The sequence below is a fragment of the Numida meleagris genome, chromosome Z (assembly GCF_002078875.1).
Source record: "Numida meleagris isolate 19003 breed g44 Domestic line chromosome Z, NumMel1.0, whole genome shotgun sequence".
Taxonomy (NCBI): domain Eukaryota; kingdom Metazoa; phylum Chordata; class Aves; order Galliformes; family Numididae; genus Numida; species Numida meleagris.
In genome coordinates this window covers 9,398,855-9,421,542 of record NC_034438.1, presented here as the reverse complement: position 1 = coordinate 9,421,542, position 22,688 = coordinate 9,398,855, and the positions used below count along the sequence as shown (strand labels likewise).

Genomic DNA, 22,688 nt, shown 5'->3' with positions numbered 1-22,688 from the left:
TTGGATTATATTCTTGTTTACAGGAATTAATCGTTTATTCCAGCCTATTTCCAATCCTACAGCCCTGTACTCTGGGATAATGTCTCCACGTAACTTCATATTCTTTGGAAGCCACTGTGCAGAATTTCAGGGCTGGAAATTCAGAGAAGAATCAAGTTAGCTTCACTGTTCCAGCAGTGCTGACTGCAAACAAGGACAGTAGCACTGAAATTCATAAAAGCAGCAGTACTATAGTGAACTGTATTACTAGGAGGCAACGTGGGCAGGACTGAGTTGTCACTACTGAACTTGGTAGACAGCCTCAGGCGAAAGGTTGGAAGAAACCTCTTTATTGTGCTCTTAGAGCAAAAAAGGATAGTGGCAGAACTTTTACAGGAAATAATGAAACAACTTGGATATATGAGACTTGAACTGCTAGCTTTGCCCTTGATTTGTACAGCCCTAGCTGTAGCTTCTGAGCTGGGCAAAAAAAAATAGACACACTGTGTTCCTTTCTCCCTTTCAGGGTCTACAAGCTAAGACAACCGAGTAATCTTAAGTGGTGAAGTGTTAGCTGTATGGAAGACAAGATCCAGTCACAAGAAAGAGCTTAAAATTCAGTCGTCCTTTCTTAAGAACTCTCCCACAGACCTGCTTTAATGAAATCCAGTGAGAAATTTTAGAAGTATGAGATACTGGTTAAGGAAAGGAAAAGTGAATGTTACAGAGACCTCAGTCTGTTTGAAGATGACGTTAGGTCATCGCCTGCAGGGTATGCAGTTTTAAGGTCATTGGAAATAAAAAACTGCATGCTTTGCACTGATGACCTAATGTCATCTTCAGGTATTTTCTCCTTAACAGAAGAAATGAGCCAACTGCTGTTGCTGCATAGCTTCCACATATTAAAAGTTCGCGTTGAGGCGTTAATTCAAGAATAATAGCCTATTACATCCTTAAATTGGTCTTTTGTCCCAGCAAACTGAACTGTAGCACAACACCTGCAATCTAATGCCACAGAATGATGACTCTATCCCTCTGCAGATTCCCACTCTGCTTCAGGAGCAGAAGTGCTGCCCAGGTTTTTCACTGCAGTTTCAATGTGATAAGGCTACTGCACACTCTGAGGGCAAAGGATAGTGTTGTTTCAACTGTATCATTTCTTAGGATTCAGATGAGAAATGTGAACCATGTTTGACAAGCGTGATCCTGTCGCCCAACAGGTCATCTTAGTTCAGCAGATTAATTTTTTGTGTGGTATTTGATGAGAGGTAGGATTTTAACCACTGAACTGTTTTCCCTTATCTGCCCACTTATCACTTAGAGGAGGGGCAAACTATTCAAAACATTTTGGTAAAAAACTGAAGGGAATGAATGATTAAGTATGTTAGGGGAAGAAGACTGTGGCCCTTTGGCACTAGCTGAAAATAGTGTGTTATGTCTATGTTACTAGTAGCCAAAACATCCGTTTTATTCAAAGAATTTATAAGCCAGAAGTAAGAGAAGGTAGACACAGAAATGTACCAATGGTGATTTAGAAATACAATTGGATAAAAAAAAACATTTAATGAGGGCAGGCAAGTGAAGGTTTCTTCTAGTGGTCCTTACATTAAATGATCTGAAAAGGTAGGAAAGCTAGAAGCTTCTAAGAAAAGTTGGGGGAAAGTCTTGATACAGATTCTTAATATGCAAATTGAGAGTGCATACCCATTTTTTGCCATGAGTGTTTAAGAGAGCTGACAAAGGAGTCATAATCTCACAAGCTCAGTGTGTAATTCCTCTAAACGCAACTCTCCTACTGTACGTCCTTGAACATTTCCCAGAATTATGTTGGCTTCCAGCAAGAGGGGCAGTCATCCTGCTAGGTTGTCTTGTACTCAGATGGGTCAGGCTTTCAGCTGCCTGTAGAGGAAAATGAAGGGAAAGTTCACTGTTAATTTAAGTCTGTTCTTTTTACTCTCTTGCATCCTGGCTGTTAGTCAGGTTATCTCTATCAGTCTTACATCCATATAAAAATTCAAATATACATGTCCATATGACTGTCTGTATAATTCTTCTGTCCCCTTCCCTCTGGAAGATAAAGGCCTACCTGACTGCAGCTGTGAGACTCTGATACCAGTCATTAATATCTTGCTGGTCAGTGGACATCAACAACAGCGTCTTGTGTGGGAAGGAAAGCTGGAAGACAAACAGAAGAGACTCAGCCCTGCACACTGATTTCTGCCATTTTTTCCCAGATAGTTAGAAACGTTTTGCATTGGTACACAGGCTGGACAGTACACAGCAAGTGCCAGACTTCTAGCTACAGACATCAGCTTGCTTTGATTTAACAGTGTTTGGAAGTCAGCAATGCCACTCTGTACATACTGTTCTTTCAGTTTTCTCTGTTATTTCAAGCTGCCTCTAGGGGTCCTTCCACTACCACCAACAGCAAACACATAGTATAACAAAGAATTCATTTTTATAACTTACATTCAAGGACTGAGTCAACAAAGCCTCCTAGGTGCTGCAGCCTAGGAAAACCTGAATTTAAAACCCTCACCTAAGGCATTACTGCCAGTCAGAGCCCCTGCAGTCCTCAAAGAGTTGTAGGCACAAGCAATACTCACTGTGATAGTACCATCCTATTTCTGCATTCTCTGTTTTGCAGGGTTCCCTCTGAACTAATGCCACAGTCACTGTAATGCTGCATATTGCTTGTCATGAGACTGTGGGGCTACCGCACAAGCATGTGCTCAGTTGAAGTCAGAGTGTGATCAGACTCTCCTCACCTGACCTATGCGGAAGAAGCAGCAGCCTGTATTCCAGTGCTAAGCAGGGCCCACGCTGAAGGGAAAAAGACAGCCTGCATCACCCCAAAAGAGAAGAGCTGCCCTAACTCAGACTAGTTCTTTGCATTTGCCATTGTCACCACTTACCACCTCAGTCACGCTGCTGCTGAGACAGTTAGAGACTTGCATTGCAATCTGACCCGCTGATACTTCTGCCAGGCAGAAGCAGGAAGACTTACACTGAGGAGCCCTCCCTCGCTCTGAGTGTGGCCAAACACTTTATCCACTACACACTGGTGAAGAGGGTAGACAGCTGTGCAGGCAAATTTACTGGAGTTGAGCAGATGCAGTGGGTGGCAGGGCTTTGTTGAAATCAAGATATCAGAAAAAAGGAAGAACATCCTACGCTTCAGCTCTTCGCCCTTTGAAGGCACAACCAAAAGCCAGCCTTCCCGGATATACCAGCGCCCTGCGCATTCAAGAAAAATAAAGGCAGTTGTCAGATGATCACTGGCACAAAAAAGGATTTCTTGTTGCAAAAAAAGAATACCGTGAGCTACCCTCGTAAATTACCAGGCTCTGTATCATTCCCAGCCACTAGATGGCACGAGTGTGTCAACACCCACACATGCCTTTTAATTAACATAAACCTTCAGATACCATGAGTTGCCTTAAACTGGGTTACTCAATTGTCATTAAAAGCAAAACAGAAGTTAGTCTAAACTTTGAACATTTATTATATTTCCCCAGTTTTTTCTGCTTGTGTGTGCTAATAAAAAATATTTCATAGGTCACCTAACTATACAAACCTCTACTAGTAAACGAATTACAGAATGGAGGTTACTGCTGTAACAAAAGACAGCAAGGGGAGACAAAAATAACATACTAAAAAGAAGGCTTCAATAGGCAACTTGATTAGACTACGGAATAGGGTCCAGTGTACTCTACCCCCAAAATGAACAGCAATAAATTAAAAGGTAGAGAATCAGCAGGAAAAAAGATAATTGAAAAGCCTACATGTAGGCAATAATTTTTAAAAAGCACATACACTAAATGGAATAATTAAAGCTATGCCTCTGACCAGCATTATTGTAGATGATAGCCATTAACTCTTAGTGAAGACACCTGCCAGTAAGATTATTTATAAAAATCCAAAGCCTTAGTATGATATCACCATCTGTCTAGGTCTGGGAAACAGTTGCCAGAGAATTTCAGCCACTGATTTTTGTGCCATAGCTTCTGGGTGTGTTTGTGTTTTTTTTTAGAGAACAGCACTATTTTAAGTATGGATCATGTGTCTTAGTATACTACACTTATAAAATACAGAGACAAGTGAACTGCTGCTTCACTTCGTCTACAGAAACTATGTGTCTTACCAGAACAAGAACCTGAAGAACAGAATGGTGAGGTGCAGGGATCAGTTGAAGTTTAAAAAACAAATGGAAGGAAGGTGTCAGTGTGGGGCTGGGCATCATTTCCCTCATGCTATGCTGTGATCAGGCTCAATAGCCTACAGACTGAGCTGGACTGTGCTGGAATGAATAGGGATCCATTTGCAGTACTCCCTGGGGGCATGTGAAAATTCTTGTGAAAGAAGTCTAGGGAAACATCCCTGGGGAAGCTAAGGATGACAAGAACAGTGTTTATGTCAAGGAGGCAGCTCAAGCTGAGATGGTGTTTGCCCTACATACAAAAGGCAGCAAGAAAAGCAGGGTCTCTTTGCACTGTGAGCAATATTAGTATTGTCAGAGACCATTTTCTGACCTCTTTCTCTCTACTAGTAGGATGCAGTCCTTAAAAATCTGCAAAAGCTAGCCTGTGGCTGGACAAACAGTGTTGTTGAGCTTGCAAAAAACTAGTAATACTCGCCAGCCGCTGACTTTATTGTTCATCACATCTAATAAAACCTATTTTACTCCAGCTAATGGAAAACCTTATAATCAAAATTCTCTGTCTGTGATAACGGAAAGTGGTCTGTAGACCCTCATCACTTGTCCTAATACAGCTCTCAAAATATAAGGAGAAAAAACAAAATAAAATAAAAATTGGGCCTTGGGCTTTCAAATGATAGCCAACTCTGGTCTAGTTACACTAGTTTGCTTTGCTTTCTTTTTTTTTTTTTTTTTTTTGCCTCCCACTCAGTTATCTTATTAACTCTGTTACTTGAGATAGCTTTTTTTTTGCCTTTTTTCGCATGCACTGTCCTAAAGTATCCAGACACCTCCACCTATGCTCATGCTTAGTATCAGTAGAGCACACCTGTGTTAGCTCCCTTTCAGCTGGCGTCACCAAAAGGATGGTAAGTAGCATTGGAAAGAGAACTGTAAATTGATCTGCATATTGACTGTGCATATTGGAGAATGATAACTTGTGATAAGTAACTTATTTTTTCTATACTTTCACCCCATAATCCTTACGTACAAAGAAAAAAAATACAATCACAGATACGTGGGGGTGCAACTTAGAGACCTTTATGTGCAATGTCTTTAACTTTGCAACTGTTGTAATGTTTCTAGATGACCTCTGCAACAGCAAGGCTTGGTGAGGGTGTGCAGGCATGGATGAAGCCCCAGGTGGCCAAATGATATTTGTCCAGAGTGGACATACTTCTCACAATGTTCCATATGTACCTTGGAGCATGTTCTGAGCATGGAGAGCATTGAGTCAAACAACAGATCCTAAAAAAATCTTGTTATCCAACTAGATGATCTTACATGCCAGTGACTGTGATTTTATAACTCCCAGCTATCGATACAAATACTCTGATTTCTGATAGAATTCAACCCTGCAGGTAAAATATGCTTCTTTTCATGTATAAGGTGTAAGCAGAAGTCTATGAAATTTTCCTCCAAAATTATTCAGTTTCTTTTTCTCATTCTCACCCAGGACTTATATTCCAGACCTCCTTGGATTCCTGTGAACTAAGTTTCTGAATGTCAGACACTTAAGATGCTGCTTTTCTTTACTTAAAAATTAAAAAGGTGCCTAAATTACTTACTAATTACATTCTTTCACTACCTATAAAATTCAGGTCAGAAGGGGAAGTCTGACTGACACAAGTAGGGTCAGAGATGAAGGCAAGCCTACCTCCAGTTATCTCAGCTTGGCAGAAGGAAAACAGAGCCGTCTATAAGACCTACCTGGAGTCAACACCTGGGTCTTCTGTCCTTTGAGGAGTTTCTGAACCCTGTGTAGCTGCAGTGAGTTCTCTCTCTTACGAACAATGTCCTGAACCCATCGAGATACCTCAGAAACAGATTTCATAGTCTCTGAAATCACAGCAACATATTTTCAGGTTATCACAAATGAGTATGTATACTACCTTGCTGTGAAAATATAAGGTGAAATTAGGAAGCAAATTTTTAAACCAAGTATCAGTAACAAATTTATTTCTTAATTTCAGAAAGAGATTACAACAGAAGCCTTCAGAAGACTCCTTCCAAACAACATTTTTGCGATTCTGGAAAATATTTATTTGCCAGTGAAATATTAGGCAAATGGATTTGGAAGCAAAAACAAGAAACAAATGCCCCAACTATAGATGATGCTGGCTTCAGGAAGATGTGACATGAATTAACCTAGAAAACTGAGGTATGTGACCAGCAGAGCTGACGTTTTTCCAATCTAAACCCCTACACTAGTTTCTCAGTAGGTCACTTTACATTGCAATTCCCTATTCTTTCTCAAAAATATCTTTTGATCAAGATGGTGATATAAAATATTAGTGTACTGGAAACCCAGACAGATGAAGATTTTTCTTCTTGTGGAAACAGACAAATAACTAAAATCAAAATGTTAGCAAGGAAGCTAACATTGATAAAAATGCTAGTATTTATTGCGGAATTCAAAGCACCAGTGTTTACAGATGCTATCATCATACTTGCAAGTTTCTGGTATTCAGCACTGCCTGGGTTGGTGTTCTCCAGCAGGTCTCTGAGGAAATGCTTGTACCTAAGATAGAAGGAGAAATTTCATTGCACAATACCAGGAACAGAAACGTCTCCTTTATCATCAGAAAGATGAACAGTACGCCATCAGCACACAGAGTACACACCTCTAAATCTAACCATGCAGCTTTGGGTCACATTTCATTGTTCACGTTCATTTTATTTTCAGATTTATCAATTATATCACCCTACATTTTTTATACATTTGCAAGCCTTTGGGATTTCCTGGGGAGCTGCTAAGAACAACTTCACAGACTATTTCATAAGACACTGAGACGACTTCAAGGTTCATAAAAATGCCTTCAATAAGGGACACTTCCCTTTGAACAACTGTTTTTTTTTGTTTCTTTTTTATGTCTGAATGGAAGCATTTGTGCCATATGTTCCCTGCCTACACAAGAAAATAAAAGTATTCCTGTCCAGTCTTAACTAGAAAGAATCAGATCTCTGCAACTACTTTCTCCCAATAAAATCAAACCATTTTCAGTTTGAAATGACAGAATAAATACTATATTGAACAGATTCATTAAATGGTAGAAGTCATCTGACCTGCAGTATATGTAACTGAAATGTGAATATGAAAGAGCTGATTAATGAAAAAGTTAGACCTGTTAAAAAGGCATAATTTTTCCAATAAATATACTGTTGTCTTACAAATTCAAAGGAACAACCCAAAGAATTACAGTAATAAAGAACACTTATATTTACCAAGTTGATGAAAAATGTATAATGCTACCTGAAATACTGTAGTACACTCAACCCTTTATTTTCAAAGAAACAAGGCTCTAATCTCTTAAATGTACTGTAATATGGATAAGACTATGGCTAAAGAGCAGCTACTTGTCCTACAGCAGCTGCAACTGGGTTCCCAGAGCCCTACCTAGGCTCTGTATTACCCACATACCCTTCTCCAAAACGAGCAGCCACTGAGCACAGGCAGCATTCCCCTCATACAGTCAGCCTGCCTCTTCAAAGGATGCCCGAAGGAGAGGGCAGCAATCCAGGTGGGATCTGTCTGGTCTCAGACAACTGTGGCAGTCACCAAATATGAGAAAAGCATATGGTCCTGATAACCAGACTGAGGAGAAAAGCTCCCTGACTTTATCTCATCTCTCTCCAAGAGCGACCATTTACAAGAAGGGAGTCATGCTCCAGATCAGCAACCTGCACAAAAGCAGCGCATAACAATCTCTAGCTGGGAGCAGCACTTCTGCAGTGCTTCTGACAGCTTGCTTGTGTTGAGGGCCTAACTTCAGCCACTACTGAGATGACTCCATCTCTGCCTGAGAGCTAAATAAAGGGCTTAGGAGCCAGGGCTAAACATAGCAATCTCTCTGCATCAGTCATCACCCAGATACACTGATTCTGCTTTACAAGTACATCTTGAGGACCATTCCACTGCAGTGTATATGCTCCAATATGGAGACACATAGTATTATGGTTAGCAAGACACTATATGCATGTTTTTGCTTTCTCATACTAACACCTTGAGAACTCAGAACTGCTTACTTACTGGTGCAACCTCTGCAGAGGCAAAGGAAGCAAATCCTCTAGTTTCCTCCCTTTAAACTGAGGTCGAGTTTCTTGGAGCTTCTTAAAACGTCGGAATGATTTATTTTTCCTCAATTGTTCCTGTGTGTAGCAGAGAAGGTATATTGTTTTGAGATTACAAAAGAAATATGCACGCTAGTTTGCACAAGCGCTTAAAAAACAGAACTTCAGTACTAAATGCAAGCATCAGCAGCTTATTTTGTCACCATGGACAAGCCATTTCCTTTCTTCTGACCACCATTTCCCAGCGAGTAGTTTAAATTATATCCCCTCTTCATACATGCACAGCAGTAATAAGCTAGTGTCCTGGTTCCAACTGAGACAGAATTAACCTTTTCTTTACAGCACCTGGTATGATGCTATGTTTTGGCTTTGGGAGAAAAACAGCGTTGATAACACACTGATGTTTCAGTTGTTGCTGAGCAGTGCTGCACAGAGCTAAGGATGTTTCAACTTCTTGTACAGTCCTGCCAGCAAAGGGGCTGAGGAGGGAGCTGGGAGGGGACAGAACCAGAACAGCTGACCTAAGCGGCCATAGGAATATTCCATACCATAAGGCATCACGTGAAAAAACTATAAAACTGAAGGGTGTTGGATGCAGGCTGGGTGCTGGTGGTGAGCAATTGCCTTGCGCATCCCTTGTTTTGTGTATGTGTATATATATATATATATATATACATACATATATATATAAGCACACATATAAACATATATATGTAATCATTACAAGAACTCATGGGTTGAGATAAAAACTACAAGTACTTCGTGTTTGTTTCTTTCCTGATTCTCTCCCCCACCCCACTAAGAGGGGAAGAGTGAGCAAAGGACAGCATGGTGCTGAGCTGCTGCCAGGTTAAACCACGAGTTGGTACCACCACCTGTGGCTTTTTGCCATTCATTTCAAGACGAAGCAATGCAGCCCCACGTTCCTATCACCTCAAGGCAACTATCCAAAATCAAAAGTATGAATATATGTCAGCAAGCAGAAAAGAACAGAAATCCTAGTATATTCTGCAGCCAGCAATAAACATTGACAAGATCTGGAAGTCAGGTGCTTTAAATTCCAGATACAGCTGTCAGGACTTTGAAATAAAAATACATCCTTCTGAGATATCTTGGAAGACAGGCTATATGTGGAAAGGTAAGTAGGAAGAATAAAATTTTCTGTAGAAAAAGAATGGGGAGGGAAAAGGAAATCCCACTGCCAGGATACACTTAATGGTAGTGGAAAAGATCAAGAGATCCGATAATTCTCTGGAAAAAGACCACTGTCCCCTAGTGTTCAGACTAAAAACTCTCCCAGCTTGCAAGCCAAGGAGTGGAAGTGAAAACACAGCTCGGCTAGAGAAAGATCTACTCAGTATGTGCATACACACAGGCACGCAAACACCTGAAACACAATTTAAAAAACTGACGTTCTAAATAAAGAGAACAGTTTTCACCACTCTGCCCAGAAAAAAGAAGAAAACCTACCACTCGAGAATCAGAAGTAAAAGCAAAAGAATGCTTCAAAGAATGGAGGAGAGGGAAAAGATAACAGGAAGAGTAAAGGAGATACATACCATCAAGGTTTTATTTGCCTGTTCAAAATTCTCAGCATAGTGACCATAAAGCTCCAATTTCTGACAGAAATTCTCCAGTCCTAGTCCTAAATTCCCTCTCTCCAGGTGTAGCGACAGAACTCTGAGCACAAGGAGGGAAGATAATTAGGCAAGGGTACCTTACTGATACCATTTCCCCAGCCCCTTCTGTTTCTCTCCTATGCTTACTTTCATTTGTCAGCCTCCATCTCACATTCAGTTTCTATCCAGAATATACGCTTTGTGGTCATAGTACAAGCTGCAGAAAACAACCCTTAAAAACACTATAGAGTAGACTTACTGGGTTTAAGCCACTATCCAGAAAACAATCATAGAATCATAGAATGAAAGGCTAAAGCAGAATCCCTAGAATACATTGCACAGGAAAGCATCCAGGTGGGTCTTGAGTATGTCCAGAGAAGGAGACTCCACAACCTCTTTGAACAGCCTGTTCCAGTGCTCCGTCCCTCACAGTAAAGCAGCTTTCTCCCGTTAAATTTTGTTCACTTACTGGCTGGCAGAATATATGGATTCCAGGGGTCCAAATACGGTTTCCATTACAGCAGGTTTCAGTGTCCCTTTGGCCTTTAAGATTGTCACAAAGAACTGAAAGGAAAGAGAGTTAGAAACCACCAGTAATTCGAAGATCATTCTTAGCACAGAGTGAAGGCAAGAAGTTGCAGCCTGCACACTCAAGCTCAAAAGGATAGCAGGTACCATGAGCACCTATCTAAAATATCTATCATCATACATAAGTATTTTTGGTAACTTTGACCATAGCTGTAAACGTATGACTGAGTCTATTTCAGTATTCCGAGATGCATCTGTTTTTAACCACCTCCTTCTTAATCTATCTTGTCTCCTTTATGCCCCTATGTTTTGTATGTTGCAAGCATCTCAAGCCAAGTCCCCCATACAATCAAAACTTACAGCTGGATACGGACCAAAGCCAAAGGGCCAAAACCCCAAGCAATCAAATGTGTAACAGGAGGTAAAAGACAGAGAAAAGGTAGCTTTCAAGCTCAGCAACATGGAGAGCTGTGACTTGTCACATGTTGTATAGATGCATCGAAGTCATGTTCTGTGACCATTCCTCATGACACCAGAAATACGCATGCAGCCATGTATCAGAAGGGCCAAACACACACCGTTACCACCAAATCCAGCTGCTCAAGGTATCTGTGCTCCGTTTCCAGCAGCTCCTTGGCTGTGCGGCTGCGCTTTCTCTCCCAGCGAGCCCTCTGCTCTTCCACTGTGTTTGCTCCAGCCATCAGTGGAAGGGGTGAGCAGCTCATGGCAGCCTCAGGGCTGATAAACAGAAAGGTAACCACTACTGAGAGCCAGGAGAGATGTGCGCACAACGAACGCACAACGTGGGCCGAAGGGTTGGCTTCTGAGGTACAAATTCTATGGTTTCTGTGGAAGACAGGAAGTCAGTTAACAGTAAATAAAGTCAATAACAGCTTCCTCAGTTTCCTTCTGCATTCTTATTTGTAGGGACAGGAGCCTTGCACCAACCAGAGGAAATGTGACAGTAAGACCAGACTGTGAAAGCAAGAGAAGTAGTACATTACGATGCATCCATAAGCAAAACTCAAGCACACAATCCCTCCTGCTTTCCGAGCCCATACGCTGCTGCTTCCTGTGCCTTAGGCCATCCTTCATGCAAAATTCTCGCTAAAGTCACAGACATTGGCAGGTTGAAGAGGCTTAACGGACAGAAGTAGAAAACAGCCCTTAAGATTTGAGTTGATGGGTGGGGAAAGAGACTGTTTTTTTCCCACGGAGGACCTCGTAGAAGTGAGTGTTTTGCATTCTTATTTTCTAGCAGTAGTTTGTTGTTTCAGAGGTGAGAGCCTGAGCAGCCATCATGAATCATCCTATGTGCTTATTAACAGGCTTTGCTGCTGCTCTTCAAGGGCATCATGGTTTTGTTACACAAAAAAGCACTCTTACCACCATGTCCCAGAGACAGAAGCACGCGCTAGCACAGCACTCATTACATCTGGCTTTCTTTTGATGAAAAGAGCAGCTTGTTGCATACTTGCCATGATATAAAGTCTGTGGTTTCAGGGTAAGCTCACCGCTCTGTCTTGAGCTACCCCCACAAAAGTTCTGGCTTGCAGTCAAGCTATACGAGCACGTAAATTTATGTTGTTTCAGAGAAGGGAATTTGTCAAGTACAGTCTTCCAGATATTTGAATCAGTAAAGCAAAAATTGCACAAAAAGAGTACAGCCTCCTTTGTGCTTGCAGAAGTCCATATAGCTGAGGGTCATGTGCATTATTTCACAGTACCAGGAGTTTCTTCAGGTTTTTTTCTCACATTTATTCACGAAACAGCCACAAGCCTAGCTAAGGTCAAGTGTTTCTCATGACAAGACGTGGCTGGGAGCTGGCAAGGTTGCTCTACAGAAATGCTAACCACTGGTTTAGCATCAGCACACGGTGGTGAAAGACTCACAAATTACATGCTGACATGCTATCATTCAGAGGGCAGTTATTATTCATATACCCAGGGCACGCGGCACGATTTGTTTAAAACAAAACAAAAAAAGAGAAAACATGACCACCAGGTTATACCATCTCTCAATTTAAATCTACTGAAATCTATTTCAAGTTTGTACACAGTGAGTTATCTGGAACCTCTGAGCAGACTGAAAAACACAAAAGCACACCAGCTTGCTTCTTCCTTCTCAGAGTCAGTATAGAAACTATTGAACAGTGTTTGTATAATTAACAATTTCAAGATGCTCTGCTAATCTTCCCAGTGATGCTTCTAAATTTACTAGTTCTAACATCCTCCCAAAAAAACCAAACTCTTTGTTATTTTCCCTTGCTACTCTTGGTATTCCTCTGAAGTCTTAACAGCCTAACGGGTCAGGTCCAAGAGCCACAGTCCTTGCACACTGCTTCCCAGAAGGGTAGCACTTCCAAGAGCTTGCACTCCACATGCACTGTTTCCTTACTGTCACATCCTCACCAGATAGAAACCTGGGTCATGGCAACCCCCACTGCTAGTATGAGCTGGGGGATGTAGGGATAGAACACAGCCCTGCCAGAAAGGACCTGGGGGTACTGGTGGAACTGGTGGATGTCAGCTGGGCATGAGCCAGCAGTGTGCCCTCGCAGCCCAGCCAGCCAGCCGGATCCTGGGCTGCATCCAAAGCGGCACGGCCAGCAGGGCCAGGGAGGGGATCCTGCCCCTCTGCTCTGCGCTGTGAGACCTCACCTGGAGCACTGCGTCCAGAGGTGGAGTGCTCGGCACAGGAGAGACGTGGGCCTGTTGGAGCGCGTCCAGAGGAGGGCCACCAAAATGATCCGAGGGGTGGAACAGCTCCCTACGAGGACAGGCTGAGAGCTGGGGCTGTGCAGCCTGGAGAAGAGAAGGCTGCAGGAGACCTGTGAGTGGCCTGTTTGTGTCTAAAGGGGCTGTAAGAAAGAAGGGGACAGGCTCTTCAGCAGGGTCTGTTGTGATGGGATGAGGGGAAGTGGCTTCAACCCAAAAGAGGGGAGATTTAGATTTGATATAGGGAAGAAGTTTCTTACGATATGGACGGTGAGGCACTGGCACAGGTTGCCCAGAGAGGTGGTGGATGCCCCATGCCTGGAGACACCCAAGGTCAGGGTGGAGGGGCTCTGAGCACCTGATGGAGCTGTGGGTGTCCCTGTTCACCAAAGGGGAGTGGGACCAGGTGACCTTTAAGGGTGTCCTCCAACTCAAACAGTTCTGTGATTCTATGAACCCTGCAGGGTTTTCTTTGTGTTTTTTTTTAAAACTTTTGAAAGAGTCTGGGGAGTCCTAGAAGACCAACCTGCAATTAGGACTAATTGTGAGGCCAACGAGTTGGAGCACACTGCAGAACAGAGGGCACACACCCCATGCAGCTCACAAGACTGCTTGATATGGGCTCCTTACACAGCAAGCAGATGATGGTGTGCACACGCACTGTGCATGCTGCTCCTTGTCAGGCTCCTCCAGACTCCCTTCAGCGCTGCTCCTTATCTGTATTGTCTCTCCCTGCGTGCCTATCAAGTCCCAGGACCACACGGTTGCCCTCCACCGTCTCAGGCTGGCCAGGGCCCCGTCCATCCCGGCCTTGGATGGGGCACCACAGCTCTCTGGGCAGCAGTGCCAGCACCTGAACCCATCTCCACACACCCAGCAGGTCAGCGCCCATCACAGATATTCCTGTGGGAGCCCTGGCCACCTCCCTCCCTCCTGAGGAGGCCCTAGAGTGCCCGCACGGGTTCCCCTTATCATCTCCTTCCTTCTGCCCGCCGCCCTGCACCGTGGCCCAGCCGAGCTGCTGCCCCGAGCCCCCGGGCTGTCCTGGCGCCATGTTGGCGCTCCCAGGGCGGCCACGCGCGACCCTCAGCCGGGCAGGGCAGGGTGGGGTGGGCAGCACCGCACCGCACAGCGCAGCGCAACCGCACGGCGGCCCCGATCGCAGCGCAGGGCCCTCGGCGCTCCCCTCCTCCGGCGGCACCACCGCCCGTTACCTGCCCCGGCCCCGCGGCCGCCGCTCCGCGTTCAAACCGAGCTCCGCCCCGACGGGCGGTCCCGGGGCGGGGCTGCGGCGAGGCGGGGCGGGTTGCGGGCCGGGCCGGGCCGGGCAGGGAGCGAGCGGCATGGGGCTGCCGGGGGAGCAGCGCGGAGCCGGGGCGGCGGGGGATCTGGCGGTGCTGGCGGAGCTGGACGAGGCGGCGCTGCTGGGCGCGCTGCGGGACCGCTTCCTGCGGCAGCAGGTCTACGTGAGTACGGGCGCGGGACTCCCCTCCCGGCGCTCCCCTCCCGGCGCTCCCCTCACCGCGCTCCGCTCCCGGCTCTCCCCTCACCGCGCTCCCCTCTCCGCCTCCAGACCGACGTGGGGGACATCCTCATCGCCGTGAACCCCTTCCAGCCGCTGCCGCTCTACGGGAGAGAGGTGAGTGCCGCGCTCGGGCAGCCCAGCCCCATCGCGTGCCCAAGAAGCAGCGGGTGCCGGTGCCGTGTCCCGGAGCCCGTCCTCAAGGGCCGGTCTCACCCTTCAGGTCTCCGAGCAGTACCGGTGCCATGAGAAGGGCACGCTGCCTCCGCACATCTTCGCCGTGGCCGACCGTGCCTACCAAGCCATGCTGGGCCGCCGCGGCGCCCGGCCCCACAACCAGTGCATCGTCATCAGGTGAGGATTGGGCACGGCCTCGAGGGCACGACGGAGCCCGCTGGGACCTCGAGTGGAGCGTCAGAAGGCTGGGGAGCCGCCGGCGGGCTCGCATGGCGTTCTCCCCTTCAGACCTTCACATATCCAAGCTTCTGGCAGGTCCAAACCCAGCTTCGCTGGCTGCGCATCTCTCGCTGCTTTCCAGGCAGACACATGGCAAAGAAAGAGGTGTTGTGAAAGAAGCTGGGATTCGTGCAGCTGCTTGCCAGCCTTTGCTGGTAGTGCAACCGTGTGGAGTCTAAAGGGGTTGCTTCTGTTGGGTTGTAGTGCTGGAAAGGTTTACCAGCTCTGCACAAAGCCATAGGTTGCTTTTCTTTGGCAAAATAACTTCCACTGTAATTTGTGTATTGAATCTTATAAATCATACTATCATAATCATTATCACTATCATTGGGTTGGAAGGGACCTCAGATATTATCAAGTTCCACCCCCTGCCACTGGCAGGGCTGTCATCCATTAAATCAAGCACTAGACCAGGCTGCCCAGGGCCCCATCCAGCCCAGCCTTGAGCACCTCCAGGGATGGGGCACCCGCAGCTATCTGGGCAGCAGTGCCACTGCCTCACCGCCATCTCACTGAAAAACTTCCCCCTGACGTGTAATCTGAATCTCCCTTCCTTTAGTTTAAAACCATTTCCCTATGTCCTCTCACTATCTACCCATGTAAAAAGCCGATTTCTCTCCTGTTTATAACATCCCTTTAAATACTGGAAGGCTGCAATGAGATCTCCTTAGAGCCTTCTCTTCTCCAGACTGAATAAGCCCAGCTCCCTTAACCTGACTTCATAGGAGAGGTGGAGTGGACCTGTTTTTGTGGATGCCCCATCCCTGGAGCTGCTCAAGGCCGGGTTGGATGGGGCCCCAGGCAGCCTGAGCTGGTGGGAGGCAACCAGCCCACGGCAGGGGAATGGAACTGCATGATCTTTAAGTTCACTTCCAACCTAAACCATTCTATGATTCTGTCATTCCTCTAAGTAACCAAAGAGCAAGGGGAAGAGAAGAAGCTTCTTTGCTGTAAGGGAATCTGGTGAGGGAAAATCATAAAATCAAACAGGATCCTGGGCTGCATCCAAAGCAGTGTGGCCAGCGGGGCCAGGGAGGGGATCCTGCCCCTCTGCTCTGCGCTGTGAGACCTCACCTGGAGCACTGCATCCAGAGGTGGAGTGCTCGGCACAGGAGAGACGTGGGCCTGTTGGAGTGCGTCCAGAGGAGGGCCACCAAAATGATCCGAGGGGTGGAACAGCTCCCTACGAGGACAGGCTGAGAGCTGGGGCTGTGCAGCCTGGAGAAGAGAAGGCTGCGGGAGACCTGAGAGCGGACTGTCTGTATCTAAAGGGGCTGTAAGAAAGAAGGGGACAGGCTCTTCAGCAGGGTCTGTTGTGATGGGATGAGGGGAAGTGGCTTCAACCCAAAAGATGGGAGATCTAGATTTGATATAGGGAAGAAGTTTTTTATGATATGGATGGTGAGGCACTGGCACAGATTGCCCAGAGAGGTGGTGGATGCCCCATGCCTGGAGACACCCAAGGTCAGGGTGGAGGGGCTCTGAGCACCTGATGGAGCTGTGGGTGTCCCTGTTCACCAAAGGGGAGTGGAGCCAGGTGACCTTTAAGGATCCTTTCCCCTCAAACAATTCTGTGATTCTGTATTGTTGTGAGAAGTTCTATGGACTAGGAGAAAAACGAGTTCTTCTGTCCCAATATAATGAGCGTTTCCCTCCATGATGTTGTTATTGTTTTTCTTCTGCAGGGCAGCAGTTAGTATCAGCTAGCATAGAAAGCCTCAGACAGCATCAACTAGCAGGAAAAGCCTTCAGGCACCAGATAACTTTCTCTTCTAGTGATTGTAGAGGTTTTAAATGTCTTTTGAATTGAAATGTTAATTGCCAGCTGCTTAATTTAATTTCCTTTTTATGAGCCTTCTGATCATTTTTTGCTGCATGGTATGGAAGTGACTTACTGAATCATTACTGGGTGTTGTGGTGGGGACTGGGAACAGACCTCGGGTCCCAGCCCTGCATATTTCAACAGCCTGCAAGCCAACACCGCCTGCTATTTGCACAAAGTGCTCTTACACAGCAGAAAGATGCAGTGGCTATGTCTGCAGGTGGAAAAGGTGCTGCTGGTAGAGTTCATAGGAATTGAGAAAAGTCACAGAATTTGTCTAAGACGATGGGAGACAAAATGAGAGACCTGTGGGTGTTTCCCAGTAAGGCAGTGGTCTTGTTATTTTCTGAAAGCGGTTTGTGGTCTCGGAGATGACAGCTCGAGCTACTGCCATGCACCTTGCAATCCTGTTAAGTGTGTTGTTGTAACAGGAAGTTCATGGCTTTACTATCTGCAAGTGGTAAAATACTCAATTGCAAGATTACCTGGTTTGAGCAAAGCTTGGGGTGGGGAGGTGGATGTCACTCCTGTTACACCACAGTTTATCAGAGCAGCGTGGCGATGCACTATGTTCTACTGTCCCTTGTGCTCGGACTGCTTCCACATTACAGATGCCCGCTTCTAGCAAGGCACAAACCTGTGTACTTTTCTCCATGACACACACATTGCCTTCCTGCCCTTTCTGTTCTCTCTTTGGTCACTCCAACTTATTCTGGGAGGTCTGAGTGACTTATTTCAGAGGTTACAACTGATGCTGAACACAGCAGCTGCCCCCAGGTAACAGAAGCTCATTGCAATCGAGTTTTCTTGTGCTGCAAATTCCACTGGCTCACATCGGCTGGTGTTAATCACAGCCTCAGTATGCTGTGGAACAGCACGTGGGGCTCCTGGAGATGGCTTTGCTTTTCTTCACAGCCTGGGGCAGTTACACACCCGCAGCTGGAGAGCGCACTTGCAGGACTTGGCAGAGCTGTTGCTCTTGTTTAAGGATGCAAGGGTGAGCTTGAAATGGGGGAGTGCTGATTGACAGTGCTTCTGTGGAGGAAGGAAGTCAGTAGAGTACTGCGTCCAGTTCTGGGGCCCCCAATACAAGAAGGACAGGGAGCTATTGGAGTGGGTCCAGAGGAGGGCCACAAAGATGATCAGAGGGCTGGAGCAACTCCACTATGGGACAGGCTGAGAGAACTGGGGCACTTTAGCCTGGAGAAGAGAAGGGGAGACCTTGTAGTGGCCTTCCAGTACCTCAAGGGGCCTACAGGAAAGCTGGGGAGGGATGTTTTAGAAGGGCATGTAGCAACAGGACAAGGGAAAATGGCTTTAAACTGAAAGAGGGTAGATTTGGACTAGATATTAGGAAGAAATTCTTTACTGTGAGGATGGTGAGACACTGAAACAAGTTGTCCAGAGGTTGTGGATGTCTCCCCCCCCAAGAGGCGTTCCAGGCCAGGCTGGATGGGGCTTTCAGCAACCTGGTCTAGTGGGAGGTGTCCCTGCCTATAGCAGGGGGCTGGAACTAGATGACCTGAAAAGTCCCTTCCAGCCCAAACCATTCTGTGAAAACTAAAAAATCATCCATGTGGCAGGGACACCGGATAGCATACGGTCTTGTTTTGGTTGCCCGTATTCAGGTGATGATGGCTTGATACATGCTTGGGATCAGATATTTGTCTCAGAGCTTGAGGTATTCAGCAGCCTGTGACAGGTGCAAGCGTGGAGTTACTGGGAGCTGTGAAGCGGCAAAGCCACACCTGATGCTCAAAGGTCAGATGTGTAAACAGAGACCTGCCCTCATATGTTCCTGCAGCATTTCCTGCATTTTTGTTTTACTATGCAGATGCTGAAGTTGTGTGCCAGTGTGATGCTGTTGGTCAAGGACACGCTGCCTCATTGACTGGGCATTCCCCTTCCCATAGTTCGGGAAGCTGTGCTTTCTGAGTGCTACTTGTTTGACTTGGAGGTGGAGTGCTGAGTCAATGTGATGCCAAAATGACGTGCAGCATTGCTGCCATAGGTGTGACGGCAGCTCTGCAGCTGTGTGCCAGCATTATCAACCAGCTAAAGCATGTGAATGCGTGAAGAGCCCGAGATTTGAGACTGCAGCAGTATCACAAGATCAGTGCTCACTTGTGGATGTGAGATGGGGCAAATGTCTGTAGGAGCAAGAATCTGTTGACCCCAGCATAGATGAGGTAGTTGTTGAATCAGAACACTTTTGAATGAGATTGTTCTCCAGAAGTTAAGCGTGATTTTCTTAAGAAGCAGATCAAAGGGACTCTCCTGTGCACCCCATCCAGTCATGACAGCGTGGAGTATGTCTGGACGTCCTGGTGGATGGGGAAAAATTCGTCTGGGTGGGGATCAGTACTTGTACCACTGTGTAAAGCTGAAAAAGGTGTGGAACTGTTGGAGTGCGCTCTCAAGCAATAGGACACTAAGACATGAGGGTCAGAGCAATTCTACTTTATGGCAGATGGAAATTCCTCACTTCTTCTTTGCAGTGGAGAGAGCGGTGCAGGGAAAACAGAGAGTACGAAGCTACTGTTGCAGCACATAATGAACCTATGCAAAGGCAACTCACAGCTGGAGCAGCAGATCCTTCAGGTAGGTGCTGGTGGGATCTTGTAGGTGCAGAAGTAGCACTGCTGTGAGGCAGCTAGCATTAAGCTCAGAGAGCCTCCTGATGAATCACCACCACTGAGCAGAGGAGCAAAACATTAAGACACATTTTAGGAAAATAGTGGGACGGATGATGAAATAGCTGACCACAAGTTAGAAGGGTTGGTAGGTTTGCTGGGAATGTGGTGGTTTGGTTCCCAAAAGGAACAGAACTATTGTGATCGTTTAGCATGATGTCTGTAACGAGAGAGTAGGGGCTTTTTTTCTGAATCATTTCCTGCTTGAGATGGAACAATATTTTTATTAGAAAAATAAAACTTGATTTAATGAAAGACAGGGATGGATAATCTACATGGCCTTCAGTAACCTTTCATTGGCTAGTTTTACTTACTGTCAGGCACATGCATGCTGACTGGCTGACTTCATCTCTACTATTTTCATAACTTTTGCTAGCTGATTCTGAAACGTGGCTCTTTGGTCTTAAGTATTTCCACTTGACTTGCTCCTGAGGGAGTTTTGTTTTGAGCAAATCATATCCTGACCTTCCAATTGATAGATTAAGTGGAATGCTTGGACTGCTCCACTTTAAAGTCTATTTCAGACGTCTGTGGTGGAATCAAACCCAAACCAGCCTGATTGTTCTTCTAGTTTCTTCATAATTCACTGTTCTGATCCTTATGCTGTCTACAGATGCCATTAGGTAATTTCTTGTGCTTACATTTAGTGAGCATCACATTTACTTGCTTGTTGTCATTGGTTAGCAGTCAGATGATCTAGTGGTACCGTACCAGATTACCGGGGAAGTCTGTTTTACCAACATTATCTTTTAATGAATGAGTTGATGGTCAATCATTGATTGTGCTTATTTTCAGTAATTTCATGCTGCTTAGTCTTTGTCATATTTGCCTCTTGCAGTTTTTTTTTTTTTCCAGAATATGATAAAATAGATGTTCTTGAGTGACTGTGGAGTGGTTCTTATTCCATCAGAATGTTGAACAGCAAATGCTAAAGCTAACCTTTTCCAAACAAGTTGGATTGGATCGCTTAATTTGAAGACTGCATTTTCTATCTATATACTTCTTGTAGGTAAATCCACTACTTGAAGCTTTTGGCAATGCCCAGACTTTGATGAATGACAACAGTAGCCGCTTTGGAAAATACATACAGCTGCGTTTCCAGAATAGTACAGGTAAAGTCAAGGGCACTTGAGGAGGTGGACTAAGTAGTCAGAAATTAAGGAGGATAAAATTTTGATACTTGATTCTCTGTGGGAAGCGTGTGCATGTGAAGAAAATCCTGCAGCCACCAGAGCTTTGAGATGAGACCTGGGTTTGAATTGTGTGGGAGAATGGGAAGGATACTGGGGTGATGATGCAGGGAAGATATCAGCAGTGGTCACTGGTGTCTGATGACTTTGTTGCGATTAAAGGGGTGAGCAGACATCTTTGAGAACATGGGAAGCATGGAGGAGCCCATTTCCAGGGTGTTCAGCAGCCTAGAGGATGTTGTGTGCAAGACTTGTAGGCAACTCCATGCTTCTATCACTAGTGCAGAGATGTGGGGCAGCTCAGTCAGCTTCATGTCTCCTTGTGCAAAACATACCCTGTCACCTTCTTGTGTGCAGTGCGAGGTGCAAAGCTGAGTGAGTATCTGTTAGAGAAGTCACGGGTAGTGCAACAAGATACTGGCGAGAGGAATTTCCATATCTTCTACTACATGTTCGCTGGACTATCTTCAGAGGAAAAGGAGATGTATGGGTTGTTGGATCCTTCGCTCTACAGGTACTTCAAAGTCAGACCTTAATTTAGTCTTCATGTTGGGGGGCAGAGAGGAAAACAGCATAATGGAGCCTACAATTCTGCCAATGGGACTGTAGCCTGGTACGGGTAAATAAATGAACGGAAGCTGAAGTGGGATCTGAATGGACATATATGGAGAGATCTTACAAATCATCATGAAAGCTGGTAGATCTGGGTCTCTTCTATGTTGCATTACCTTGGAAAAGATTTTTTTCTCTTTCACATCTCAACTGTGGCTGATCTGCTTTGTTCATTGGGAGTAGAACTGACCTGCTGCACTGACTGTGTAATGATTTTGCATGGGGTATACACTTTTTCAGGTACATAAGCAAATGGTTTGGTACAGAGGATGTAGCTCAGCGCTGGAAGCAGAAATACCAAGAGGTGTGCAATGCCCTTGACATGGTGGGCTTCCAAGAGCAGGTCAGTTCTGGGATTGCTCTGTTTTTATCTGAATTTTCCATCTTGCTTCCAAACCACTTGAATTTGTTATGCTTTGTGTGTAGAGCCTTTTCCCACAGGCTGCCTGTGCCTTTCCTTCACCTTTTCACCTTCTGGAGTCTCCATGTTTTGTATGTGACATACTAGAAGATTTTCAGTCACCTCTCACGTGTGTTTTAGGAACAAGTGGACATGCAGGCAATCCTGGCTGGTGTATTGTCACTGGGCAATGTGACCTTTGAGCCTCAGGAGAGTGATGGGTCTCTAAAAGTGAGTGAAGGCTCACGGGGATGGCTGAAGGCTGCAGCGGTGAGTCATGGTTTTCCAGTGTGTCTCTCTGATTGCCCTTGTGTTCACTGCTGTTGGCACCCCAAGGAACAATTCCCAGGTTCTCTTTCACGTTTAGCTAGAACCAATGTCTTGCATCTGGAGATATTACACATGCCTTGCTGACTTCATAGAATGCAAACATTTTAAAATTAAATGCTATGTGTCACTGAGTGTGATACCTTGGAGGAATTCAGATTTGTGGTATCTGAACACTAGTTTTGTGTGTCTATACAAATCCTGTCCAAGGATGGCACCTTAACTGCAGTCACTTTTGTTGATAATCCTGAATAAAACTTTCTGCTATTTTTTGCATGAAATCCACATCAGATTAAAAAGCATATATTCCCTAGGACTATCTGATCTCTGCTGTATGGGATGGATACGTTATACTACTTTACTAACAGCACAGTACAGGAAAACGTGGCATATTTTTGCTTTTTCTGTGTCTTTTTATTTTGATCTGTCTGAAATCCCAGCACCTCTGGTTTTGTGTTTCATCTCTTCGCCTGTGCCCCTCCTACAGCATACCTGAAGTAACCACATACATCTGTTCAGCAGCCAACTTCTTTTTGTCTTTGTTTTTTAAAAT

The 22,688-nt window shown here is 45.4% G+C and overlaps 2 protein-coding genes across 6 annotated transcripts in view; one reads left to right on the top strand and one right to left on the bottom strand.

The window, feature by feature from the left end:
• ARHGEF39 (Rho guanine nucleotide exchange factor 39) lies at positions 91 to 14,742 on the bottom strand. 5 transcript variants are annotated; one of them, XM_021380960.1, is made up of 11 exons: positions 14,328 to 14,376; positions 13,057 to 13,256; positions 10,974 to 11,241; positions 10,337 to 10,431; positions 9,808 to 9,928; positions 8,208 to 8,326; positions 6,628 to 6,698; positions 5,888 to 6,016; positions 2,987 to 3,216; positions 2,066 to 2,154; positions 91 to 1,878 (listed from the first exon to the last, which is right to left on the bottom strand). In XM_021380960.1, the coding sequence occupies exons 3-11, from the start codon at positions 11,118 to 11,120 to the stop codon at positions 1,863 to 1,865; spliced, it is 1,017 nt and encodes a 338-aa protein (XP_021236635.1). In that variant the 5' UTR covers positions 11,121 to 11,241; positions 13,057 to 13,256; positions 14,328 to 14,376; the 3' UTR covers positions 91 to 1,862. The 5 variants fall into 5 exon arrangements, 4 of the variants coding, with proteins under 4 accessions (XP_021236635.1, XP_021236634.1, XP_021236638.1 ...); XM_021380959.1 differs by lacking the exon at positions 13,057 to 13,256 and adding an exon at positions 13,744 to 13,853 and having other exon boundaries at positions 14,239 to 14,330; XM_021380963.1 differs by lacking the exons at positions 13,057 to 13,256; positions 14,328 to 14,376 and adding an exon at positions 14,664 to 14,742.
• Positions 14,166 to 22,688, top strand: part of LOC110389691 (unconventional myosin-IXb-like) — a 26,573-nt gene continuing 18,050 nt past the window's right edge. The window contains exons 1-8 of the mRNA XM_021380537.1: positions 14,166 to 14,579; positions 14,687 to 14,752; positions 14,859 to 14,989; positions 19,412 to 19,514; positions 20,616 to 20,718; positions 21,154 to 21,310; positions 21,649 to 21,751; positions 21,950 to 22,078. Coding sequence (XP_021236212.1) covers positions 14,166 to 14,579; positions 14,687 to 14,752; positions 14,859 to 14,989; positions 19,412 to 19,514; positions 20,616 to 20,718; positions 21,154 to 21,310; positions 21,649 to 21,751; positions 21,950 to 22,078 — 1,206 coding nt within the window. The remainder of the gene's footprint in view (positions 14,580 to 14,686; positions 14,753 to 14,858; positions 14,990 to 19,411; positions 19,515 to 20,615; positions 20,719 to 21,153; positions 21,311 to 21,648; positions 21,752 to 21,949; positions 22,079 to 22,688) is intronic.

Bases quoted from the DNA above. Each gene is read 5' to 3' on its own strand.
- ARHGEF39 (XM_021380959.1), bottom strand. From the start codon at position 13,781: ATGCACAGTGCGTGTGCACACCATCATCTGCTTGCTGT. The intron at 6,699-8,207 runs GTAAGTAAGCAG...CTTCTATCTTAG, and splicing joins CCTCTGCAGAGGTTGCACCA to GTACAAGCATTTCCTCAGAG. The intron at 2,155-2,986 runs GTAAGTCTTCCT...TTTGTCTTCCAG, and splicing joins GCGAGGGAGGGCTCCTCAGT to CTTTCCTTCCCACACAAGAC.